The sequence below is a fragment of the Perissodus microlepis genome, chromosome 15, assembly GCF_051167445.1.
Source record: "Perissodus microlepis isolate ML-2025 ecotype Zambia chromosome 15, ASM5116744v1, whole genome shotgun sequence".
NCBI classification, from domain to species: domain Eukaryota; kingdom Metazoa; phylum Chordata; class Actinopteri; order Cichliformes; family Cichlidae; genus Perissodus; species Perissodus microlepis.
Window position 1 is genome coordinate 21,069,106 of NC_140475.1, and position 12,324 is coordinate 21,081,429.

At 37.9% G+C, this 12,324-nt stretch overlaps 1 protein-coding gene across 1 annotated transcript in view; it reads left to right on the forward strand.

The window, feature by feature from the left end:
- LOC146372126 (uncharacterized) overlaps positions 1-12,324 on the forward strand; it is a 30,077-nt gene that overhangs the window by 4,070 nt on the left and 13,683 nt on the right. Inside the window, exons 2-7 of the mRNA XM_084952714.1 lie at positions 4,325-4,537; positions 7,657-7,782; positions 7,871-7,897; positions 8,887-8,913; positions 10,466-11,926; positions 12,080-12,208. Of these exons, the coding sequence (XP_084808840.1) occupies positions 4,325-4,537; positions 7,657-7,782; positions 7,871-7,897; positions 8,887-8,913; positions 10,466-11,926; positions 12,080-12,208 (1,983 nt within the window). The remainder of the gene's footprint in view (positions 1-4,324; positions 4,538-7,656; positions 7,783-7,870; positions 7,898-8,886; positions 8,914-10,465; positions 11,927-12,079; positions 12,209-12,324) is intronic.

The following is a 12,324-nucleotide window of genomic DNA, read 5'->3' on the forward strand; positions in this document are numbered from 1 at the left end:
CATGGATACCCTGTGAGAGCAATGGCAGAAATGTCATCCACAGCATGGAGGCAGGTCAGCCATAAAAGGAGGAATCATACATGGATGGATGGTCACACCATTTAGAGTTGAGTTTTGAAAACAGTGGTCAAGGAAAATATCAAGTCCAAAGGGGAAGGACATATTCACGTGCTATTAATGTTTTTATTTCCAGTACTAAATTCCAAAAATGGTCTTTATTGTCTTGCATGTGTTACAATGTCTGCATTGAGGGTTTTGTTAAAATAGGAGCTCACAGACTGGTAAAATGAATACATGAAACTGTTTAAAAAGATAGAAAGATAGATAGATAGAAAATAAAAGATAGACAAAATAGAAGTACAAGTACACTGGGATCTCTTGTCAAATTCATGATTAATTGTTTATAAGTTGGATTTGGACCACAGTGCTGAACTAGACATCATCAGTGAACTGCAGTGCATGGTCAAATCTATCCATAAAAGCCTGGAAAAAAGAAGGAAGGCTCTCAAAGAATTACTATTGTCAATACACCTACAGTATAGCCAGTCAGAAGCCTGTGTGTCAGTTGAAGACTTTGGGCAGCTACAAGTGCAGATTTACACCAAAAATTGTAACTTTGTAAAGATTTCTGAAATTATCATGGCCTAATGTAGGCCATATTCAGTTAGTTGTTTCCATTGCTACAGAGAAAAGTATAAAGCAAGTTCTGTAACAGAGTAATTTCTATTATTAGTCTGTGAACTTCGGAATATTGCTACAAGACACTACATCAACCTCTAAACTACATAATTTGTGATCAAATATATCTAGCACTATTAAGATATCTATCCCATTTCTGAGTGCCCAGTTTGATTGTAGTGTGGTCACTAATTGTCCATATACTTTCAACTAGGCGTGTGGATAGACTGACAAACCCAGGACAAAGTAAAAGCTGTTAAAAAACATAAAGAAATATTATTTGAAAACAAAGATTTAGACATGTTTCATAGCACAGGCAGTATTTCTGAAGGTTCTGTATCAGTGGTTATTAATATTACAGGTGGCAGGGGTTTTCCTGGCTTTGAACAGGCACTTGTGTGTGTGTGTGTGTGTGTTCCTGTCTAGCTATCTTTGTGAGGACCGAAATCTGCATTCTACTATACTTGTGAGAACCAACAGTCACTTGTGAGGACACACAACCTGGTCCTCACAAATTTGAAGGCATTTAAAGGCATTTTTTAGGCTCAAAATGTGATTTTAGTGTCAGGGTTACAATTAGGTTATGGTTAGGTATAGGGTAAGGGTTAGGCATTCATTTTTAACGGTTAGGGTTAGGGTAAGGGGCTAGGGAAAGCATTATGTCAATGAAGGTCCTCACTAAGATAGCTGAACGGGGTTGTGTGTGTGTGTGTGTGTAAGATATTTTGCGATTTCTTGATAAAGGAAAATGTTGGTTAGACTTAAACATATAAATGGCCAATTATGGAATAGGTTAAAAATAGAACTCTATTATAATGTTGATGACTGCTCTTTAGTGCTGACTGAAAACTTTGTGAGCAGAGAGAGAGTTGAAAAATCCTGGGTAGAGAAATGACTGCTATAAAATACGTCCATTGACATTTTAGAGAACATTTACTCTCAGTTTAAACTACAACAACTCAATGGTGTCATTACAGTCATCTCACAACAGGCTCCACAACTTGTTATTCATGTTTTGAAAAGACCAGTAAAAATCAAACACACACACACACACACCTCCCTCTAACCTAATTGCTCTATGTGTGTTTAGAGTCCTGCTATGCTGTTTGAGTCAGCAGTAACAGAGTATCCCACAGTAGCTGCCAACACTGAGCTGAAGAGAGTCAACAGGTGGTCTAAGCTTAATACACCCACAGAAATATGAACAACTGGATGGTGACTGGTGTTATGAGACAAAGCAAACTCTTTATGCTGCACTGTTGTATGAAGCAGAGCCCAAGCAAAACAATACATTAAAAAAAACATAAATGAAAACACACAAAAATCCAGATTAAGAAATCTACACTAACAACACTTGGTTAGTGAGTCTAAATAAATCATATGGGCATGGATGGTAACTGCTCACTTACAGGATAAACTAAAACTATCCATCAATCATTCATCCACTTTCTTTCCACTTTCCACTTGAGGATGGCATGGGAGCTGGAGCACTATCTGAGCTGTCATAGGATAAAGACCAATCTGAATTTAAACATTAACACTAACTGTGGTTGAATAATGAGAAACTAAGGCTAGTTAGTTTATTTTATACAGTGCTCAAAACATTTAAATGAACACTCTTTAATCAGAGTATAGAACCAAGTCAGTCCAATTTCTTGGCACATTGATGTGGTCAGTTGGTCAGTTTAAGCTGATTAGGTGTCATTAAAAATGCCTACAGGTGTGCATAAGGGGCAACAATGAGACAACCCCAAAACAGGAATAATTTTTTACTAGTTTTGCTAGGGTCAGTGTCACCACTGGTCACATGAGCTGATACCTAGACCCTACAGAGGTTGCATAGCTCCTCCAGGATGACATGTCAATACATGCCATTGCCAGAAAGTTTGGTTTGTCTTCCAGCTCTGTCTCAAGTACATGGAGGAGATTCCAGGAGACAGGCAGTTACTCTAGGAGAGCTAAACGGGGTCGTAGAAGGTCCTTAACCCAGCAGCAGGACCGGTATCTGCTCTTTTGTACAAAGAGAAATAGGATGAGCACTGCCAGAGCTACAAAACGACACCCAGCAGATCACTGGTGTGAAACAGACTTTATGAGGGTGGCCTGAAGGCCCAATGTCCTCTAGTGAGCTATCGTCGGGATATCAAGGGACAAACAGACCTTCACAGGCAACAGCACCCTGATTGCCATTAGGTATCACCACTGTTAGATTCAATGCTCATGCAATGGGTTCTCCTGATGCACAGTAACGCCCGGCCTAATGTGGCAAGACTATGCAGAAAGTGCCTAGCATAGGCACTGGCCCCCATGCTTGCCTGACCTAAATCCAAGAGAACACCTGTGGGACATTATGTTTTAGTCCGTCTGATGCCACCATGTTGCACCTCAGCCTGTCTAGGAGCTCAGTAATACCCTGGTTCAGATCTGAGAGATCCCCCAGGACACCATACATCATCTCATTAGGTGCATGCTCTGACATTGTCAGAAACATATAGAAGCATGTGTTAGGCATACGTCTACTCAGTACTGATTTGTGTTGCTCCACCGAAATTTCGTCAAAATGGACTAGCCTGCCATATCAAAAACTCTTCACTAGTAGCTGGGGCGACTGTGGCTCAAGAGTTGGGAGTTCGCCTTGTAATCGGAAGGTTGCCGGTTCGAGCCCTGGCTCAGACAGTCTCGGTCGTTGTGTCCTTGGGCAAGACACTTCAGTCTGCCCCAGGGCAGCTGTGGCTACAACTGTAGCTTGCCTCCACCAGTGTGTGAATGTGTGTATGACTGGGTGTGTAAAGCGCTTTGGGGTCCCTAGGCGGGACTAGTAAAAGCGCTATACAAATACAGGCCATTTATATCATTTTTTAAAATTTTGGTTTTTCAGGATGCTTTTTAAAGTCAGCATTCTGTAGTTTGACAATTTAGATCAAACAAGATGGCATTCTTTTATTTCTAACACATTACCCACTCCACATCAGTATCAACATCCAGGATGACTTTTTTCCCACTCATATCTGAATCGTACAGGACCGGAGCAAATCCAAACCTTCCTAGGGGACAGCCAAGGTAAACCATGAACACTTTGCTCTATGGCTGGCCAACACACAGAGGCAACCGTTCAATCTCACATTCAGACCTTTGGCCAAATTAGAATTGCTTGTTAAACTTGCAAACAAAAAGCTTGGGACTGTGGGAGGAAGCTGGAGAAACCAGGCTCCCAGCCATTACTCTCTTTGTGCTGAAGTTTCACGACCAAAACTTTAAGACATCTGCACCAAAAATGCCATTTCAGCCAGTCAGACTGTTTTGTGCATCATTGTTTCCTTTATATAGGCTTACATTGCTTTGATCTTTGAAGATGTACATGCTAAGAAAAATAAATTTCCCTCAAATAGTTTAAACCTGAAGTACAGTAACAAAGTATTTGTACTTTTTTACTTCTCACCTCTGCTATAAGTGGCAAACCAGGCTGTAACTGCACCAACAGTAGCTCCTAGTGAAGAGTTTTTGTAATGTGTATTTAAATAAAGCAATGGGTTTTGTTTTCATAGCTTCTGATTTTACTAATTTTCTTAGAATATTAGGGATAAAAAAATTAAAAAGGTGCTGTGCATATTTTACTAACCAAAGTTTCTGATATTTTGTTCATTAGCACGAACATCGACCACTACAACCATGGTCCTCGATCACAAGAACGGAGACGCTGGGGCACCACCTATGCGGGTGTTGAAGAAATCTTTTACAGATGACTTTTACTCTACTTTCAGCTCCCCGCTGGCCTGGATCTTGGTTCTGGCTCTTATCATTACTTGGTCTTGTGTGTTCGTCATTATGTTTGATCTAATGGACTACAAGACCATTTCAGGTACAGTATCAGCAGCCTTTCAGTTTCCTGTGGAGTTGAAAATGATATTTTGAGGGTAAACTTGCTAATGCAGGAAGTCAATCAATGAACAACCAAATGGGACTGGTTTGACCAAAGCAGCTGCAATAACTGTATTCACTTTGGAGTGATAAAGAGGGAAATTTCTAAGCAGTATATGAGCAAATTAGAGAAATTATGTCTCATTAGATAGGTTCACCTATAGTATGCTGTGCCAAATAACTAATAACAAATAATTAAGCATGACCCTGAGAACCAGTATACTGTGAAGAATTTACTTTTTAACTTTAATGCAAATATACCTCATTATTTTGTATTCCACAATTAACTCATTTTTGTTTCATACATTTATGTTTCATCTGTTATTATACATTATGTTTTGTTGCCAATATAGAGTTGAGTGTTGAAAGATGATGGCACACCCACACAACACAAACTTGGTCTAGAAAAGTACTGGAGGTCATAAATTCTGGTGTCTGTGTGTGCAGGTAGGGCAGCGTTGTAGTTCTTCTCATTACAGGGAGCTCTCCAATCCAGGAGATGTAAGATGAGCCAAGAGCCAGACCAAGTCCCAAATAAGGGAAAAGCCAAGTCTAAACTACAGCTACTCCCCAACTTTTTAACCAATCATGTTAATGTTCTGTTCATGTGTCTCATAATAAAAGTGTTTACTGTTTTGGTGTGACGCCCTGTGACGTCTGGTTGGCATGCAGTTTTAACCTCAACCTTCAACTGCTCTGTAAATTTTGAAAACTTATACTTTGAGTTTATTCGTCTTGCCTCATTAAAAAAAAAAAGGGAACCCAACAGTACCTGGGTGCCTTATCTGCACTAGGTCAAAGTTTTTATTGCAATCTATATTTGCATTTATTGTTTATTATTAAACTTTTTTCTTCAACAGGCCATAAGGTTTATCGTGAGATGAAGCTCATTTCATATTTACACAAACGATCTTTGGCATCTTAAACCAAAGATAAGGCTAGTATAATAATAGCAACAACATGTACCTCAAGGTGTGTGAATATGTTGTTAATCTCGTTGGACGTGCCTTCAGTGTTTATCATTTGTAAAATCTCATGAACCTTCATACAGCTATGAGTGAATGATCTTCCATGGGAAGGACAAATGATTACGCTGATAAAGTCGTTTCACAGTTTTCCGATACTTCTGTTGTTTGAAGCATTTTTTTTTAAACTCTGATTTTATTTGAATGCATTTACTTACCACACACTGTTAGATGTCTGCAATTATGAACAACTGGTATAAAGCTTGCTAGTTTAATTTCTTTATATGTTCATATGTAACAGTAACACCACCAAATAACAAGCATTGGGTCATTTTGTCATCACTATATTAAAAAGCAATGCTTGGAAATCTATTAATTTAAGCTGTGTTCTAACCCAACGCTCATACACAAAAGAATCTGGGATAGTAGCAGTAGTACCAAACCAATTTCCCCACTTCACAGTATTGTTAATCAATTATGTTTTTAACTCTCAATTCAACTTAAAATTGTGGCACTGACAATTTTACAGTGAAAAGTGATAAAAAAAAAAATTCTGTATAGTTTTTTTTTAAATTTATTTTTATTTCTACTCCAATGCCTTTACTTTAATTTTAGTTAATTCATTCCGTTTTCAGTTTTTTGTTTTAGTTTAGTTTAAAATAACCTTAATGTCAACACAAATACTTCAGCTTACACGACCCTTCCTTTCCTTTCACTTTCTTTGTTTTCCTTTGCTTCATCACTATACTTAAATTCTTTACTTATTGCCACTGTGTTTTTCATCCAACCAGGTCACCCACCCAGGAGGGTTTTTAAGGATTCAGGGAGTAGAGGCAAGGCACCATATCTGCTACCAAATCATCAGAACAGACACTTCGTCTAAGGGCACTAATAAAAACAGCTACTAACTCCCTAACATTGACTGGTAATGTTAGCCGTCAATGTTAGAAAGTCCTTTACAGCCATGTTGGACCTGTAGAGGGATGATAAATTAGGCTAAAGACTGCTTTTTGTCTATTACTGCATTCATGCTTGATTCTGTCTGTTTTCTAGGTGTTCAGTCATGTTAAGAGTAGTTTATAGTCAGAAGAGGTTCTATAAATGAAGTGGACTAATTCCTGCTCGGTTTCTTAGGTGGTATTTGTTTTGTTATTATTCAAAAAAATTAGAATATTTGTAAAAGTAACATATTTTCTGTTTCCAAAAATTATTTTGAATATTTGAAATTCAGGTATGCTTGATTTATTTACTGCAAGAATCAGTGTTCTCTGTCTACAGAGTAAGAAACTCAAGCTCTCCTGAAATCTTCGGATTTTAAACCAAACTGTGTTCCACTGCATTTCTGTTTTTCCTTTTTCGCAGTGCATATTTTAGCTTTACTTGGTATAAATTCTGTTTTATTTCAAGGTAAACAAAATCTGTTAAGGCTCATCTAGGTAATTCCAACATGAACAATGTTTTGGTGGTATTTCCACTTGGAATGCAGGTCCCTCTTTCATCAAATTGTCTTGCAAACAAGTCAGAAAATACTAGTCTTGTGAGTTTAATTGAATTCAGTTTAAAGGAATTTATTGCACAAGTTCTAATGTGCAGATTCAATGTCAGATTCAAATACAGATGTTCAAACAAAGATAAACAAAAATATTTAAATATGAACAAAAGAAAAAAAAAACTTGTCAGCCTGACTTTTAAAACTATGAACACCAACTTGATGAAAGACAGTCAATATGAATTTTAAATGCTTTTTGCACAGCAATATGCTCTATATTTGCAGCCCTTTGTGATGGTTAAACTGGAATGTCGGTTACTGTTCTTTGTAATTGAAGATTGAAAAACTCCTGAAATGCAGATTTCTGCCTTTCAAGTTAAGCTTCTGTTGCCCCATCCCAGTTTGAACTTCATGCTTTCTCAATTCCTCACTCTAGAGGAATGATAGCTTTGTCTGTATTGAGGAAATGTGACAATAAGAGTTGAGGAACTCTTAATTGTTGGGCTTGGTACAAAAACAAGCAGGTGAACAACTTCAGTCAAACGTCACGAGTAACTAAAACATCTTTTTGTTTGTGTGCCTGTATTCATGTTCATGCTCCATCAGGAGGCCTCAGCAAGATCAGCTCAGACCCCATGAAGGCGGTAAACGATGCCGTGGACGAATCATCAAACATAATCACAGGAATAGTGAAATTTGCTGCCAACTTAATTGCTCCAGACGACGATGAAGGTTCATGACTTTATGAACGTATTCAAATTCTGTGACTGCAATTTATCTGATGATATGCTAGTTTTCACTTTTCTCTCTTCTTCTCCAGGAACTCTATATGCAGTCAGAAAAAAAGGTTTGTACTAATTCTGCTTTTGAGTGCATATCCCATATAATCATCCAGCTGCAGAATTTGAACTGAAAAGCCTTGCTTGCTGCTTTTTGGACTTCCTTTTCACTGTGCTGCTTTACATGTGTTGTTCTCTGTATTATATATTCTCTGGGGGGTTTAAGTGGACTTCTACCAACATAAACCCCCTCCAGGAAAAGTAATTTCAACTGTCATTACGCATGAAAAATCAAAACTCTGAAATGGCAGTTTCTGGGGGCATGCTACTGCTTTGACTAATGTGTTTCATTACAATGAACAACACATGTACTGCACGTTTTTTTTAATGTATCTCTGAAAAAAAAATAGATTTTTTTTTCTAGAAGTTTTGATTTGTTGTATTAATAGAAGATACAACAGACGTCATTGCATAAGCTTCATATTTTACAGACATAGTTTACTGAATTATTTAAGTTTAAAGAAAGTTTGTTGGAAGGTATTCATAGACATGCCTGAATAAAGATGCCAGCAGGGACAGAATCTTGTTTGCTGAAATGGTGTTATATCCAAGTTGACTATATCTATGAACCATCTCAAAGATTCAAGTTGGTTGGATGATGTGGATGATGAAGTGGAGGTGAAAAGTAAGAAAACAGAAGGTATTCAATATTAATACATTTCTGAGAATGTTCTTATGAAATTTAATGAAATAATGATAAGTTCAGTTCTCACACCTAATAACAGACTAATGATGGAAACAAAAGAAAATCATAATAGTCAACTAAAAGCAGAATCTTACTTCTCTCTTTTTTTTAGTTGCACTGATTCAAGCAGCTCTTCTGATTGTAGGATTGTTTGCATCTAACTTGCAACCAACTGATGCTAATTGCCACAACTGAGCTTCTTAATTTCCACTAAATGTGTCTGTGAATTGCTATACTAATTGTACTAAGAGTGAAACATTTGGTTTTTAAATTCTTTAATTACATATATCATTTTTTTTTTCTGTGCTGCAGGAGAATTTCTACCATCACGAACTAAAGGTCTGTAACTCTCATTTTTTACTTTGTTGCCAATTTTACTGCTAAATACTTCATTTAGATTAATGGAATACTTATCACGCCCATCACCAATATTAGGTTCTCCTTAATCCCCGTTTTCAGTGTAATTTTACTCCATGCCTTTACTATAGCAATAAACATAATTTAAAAAAAAAAGAACTGTGCCAAACCATGCATATGAGGCAGTGAACCATCTATCTGCACTACATTTACGGTTATAATAATAATAATAATAAACTTTATTTATAAAGCACACTTAAAAACCAAGGGTATGCCAAGGTGCTTAACAAGTAACATAGAGAATAGGAGGAGAATAATAGAAATAGGACCAAAGCAAGTACTAAGTATGCAAGCAGGTAGCTGTCACTGATACATAGCAAAGCAGCAGGTACAGAGCAAACAAGAATTTAAATGAGCATAAAAGTTATGGACGTTTTCTTACAGACTTATTCTTCTCTTTCAGCAACAACTGCAGCCTTAGCTTACTTAAACTCTATGACTGAGTAAGGTCACTGCCTGTTAGGTATTCACTTTTCTGTTGCTGAAATAAATTCTCTCACATGTGGAGTGAGTCACTAACCACAACAAACTGGCTAAATTAGTCTGATTCATTCATGTAGCAGCAGTTCGGCCGGTGTTACCTTGTTAAGTGAGGCAGTGGAGACGGGTACACAGCTGAGGGCTTAATTACTGATTTGTAGCCTGCCTTTAGTGCTGCTCTTCCAGCTTTTTTTGGCCTTTGAGCATTTGAGCTAACACAATGTAGCCACTTCGGTGAGGTGCGCTCATGGGTGCGCTAATTTACCCTACCCTGTGCCTTGACTTACAGGCTAGCCTAATTGAGTCACTGAAGATTATGCTTAACTAAATCCAGACTGAAAACTAAAAGTAAGTGTGAAAATATATTTAAATAAACTGAATTTTTAAAAATGCCTTCGAAAAAAAAAACCACAAGTCAAATGTACTGTGAAAGAAATAGAGAGAAAGTGTTGTAATAGCTATTCTGAGTTTCAATTTTGCACCTGACCAAGAACTACCATTTTGTAATGATTATAAACAATCACATTGTAAATAAACGAATAAAAACTCAGCTAAACCTAAACAATTTCAAATAATAACACTGAAACAAGCAAACTCTTACAAAAAGTAAATGAAAAAATAAAAACTAATGAAAATATACAAAACAATAACAATAGTTACTTAAGCTTTAAGATAGTTTGTGTACAAAATTAATATATCACTGACTTTTACAAAATTATTATTATTATTATTATTATTGACTCATTTTAATTATTTCTACTTTTATTATTGCTATTTTAATAGACTAATTTTAACCATCATCACTTTTTGTCAGTATAGCAACGTCATAGTTATCATGAATCCATAGTAATGTGTAGTGAAAATCTAGCATTGATAAGTGTGACACTTGAATTTTACCATTTTTGTGTTAATACAATATTATTCAAAGAGAAATTGCGGGATTTTTACTTTTTACTGCTCTCTTAATTTGAATAACCCATTTTATTTTTTATAGTCATAGGAATGCAAGCACAAAAGCAACCACCAATGACTGAAGTTCTGGAGGATGAAGCAGGGGAGGGAGAGGCAGAAGAAGAAGAAGGAGATGAAGGAGAGGAGGCTGGGGAGGAGGAAGAGGAGGAGGAAGAAGGGGAATATGAGGAAGAGGAGGAGGAGTATGGAGATGAATATGAGGAAGAGGAGGAGGAGTATGGAGATGAATATGAGGAAGAGGAGGAGTATGATGAGGAGTATGGAGATGAATATGATGAAGAGGAGGAATATGAGGAGGAAGAAGAAGTAGATGAGGAGGAGGAGGAATTGGGGGAGGAGGGGGAGGAGGAAGAGGCCAAAGGAGATGAAGAGCAGGAAGGCGAAGAACTGGAGGATGAGGAAGAGGAGGAAGGCGAAGAACTGGAGGATGAGGAGGAGGGGGAGGAGGAAGAGGCCAAAGGAGATGAAGAGCAGGAAGGCGAAGAACTGGAGGATGAGGAAGAGGAGGAAGGCGAAGAACTGGAGGATGAGGAAGAGGAGGAGGATGATGAAGTTTCTCCTGAACCCATTTCCACTTCTGAGGATGAAGAGTCGGCTGTATCTCCTGATTCTGAGTCCGATGTTCCTGTTGGGGTGACAGACAGTGACGAAGAGGTAACTTTACCCGATGAAGATGATGAAAAAGACAAAGAAGAACAGGATGAAGATGAAACCAGTGACGATCAACTTCTTTCCAGTGAAGAGGAAGAGGGGGAGGACGAGTTGGAGGATGATGAAGAAGATGATGAAGATGATAGACTAGCTGAGGGTGTTACTGATAGTGATGATGTCATTACAGAAGACACTAGCGATGACCTGGATCTTCCTCCTATTGTAGCTGGTAGTGAGGATGAGGAAGATATTGATCACAAACTGGCAGAGGAAGAAGATGAAGATGAAGAAGATCTTTCTCCTCTTCCTGCTGAAGATGAAGACTTGGAAGAAGACATAAAAACTGTAGAAGACACAGACGAGGAGGAAGATGATGAGGAGCTGGACCAATCAGACGAGGACATCTCTGTTGCATCCTCCGAACACTTTGCAGATGATGAAGATGATGAAGATGATGAAGAAGACCTTAAAGATGATGACCTTGACCTGGACTTTGACAAAGATATCCTTGAAGACCTTAAACACAAAGATGCTCAAGACAAACCTGATGTCACTAAAGAGGGCATCCCTGATGATGACAAAGAGGAAGAGGAGGAGGAAGCTGGCATTCCTCCCTTTACGAGCACAGACAGCGGCGTCTTAGGTGATGAAGATGATGAGGATGACATTTCCTTTGAAACGGATGAGGACTCCACTGGAGAAACAATTCTGAGTGACTCTTATGACACAACTGATGATCAGGATGTTGATACAAGCTCTCTGGATGAGGAGGATGAAGAAGACGAGGATGAAGATGAAGAAGATGATGGTGTTAGTGAAATCTTGATGGCAGGTATTGTACAACTTTATTTTTTACATTTAGTTCTTATAAACACAAGAAGGATGGACAGAAATGAGCTAGAAGCAGCACAGGAAAGGTGATTTTTCATATTTCATGCTTTAAATACACAGTTGTCATAGTATATTGTGTTCTGTGTTTTTACAGCTGCTGCTGCAGGAACATTAACTGTCCAGGAGGAGGCAGCAAAGGCTGATGAAGACCATGAAGAAGGGGATGAGCTCGAAGAGGCTGAAGATGAAGGGAAGACTGAAGACGCAGAAACAAAAGAAACAGGTTTGTATCAAACAGCTGTTGTGGTGCAAAGGATTCATAAATGTGTTCAATATTGTTTCTAAAACCTGTTAATGTGCAATGAAACCGAAATATATGTATTCCTGATAGTAGGAATA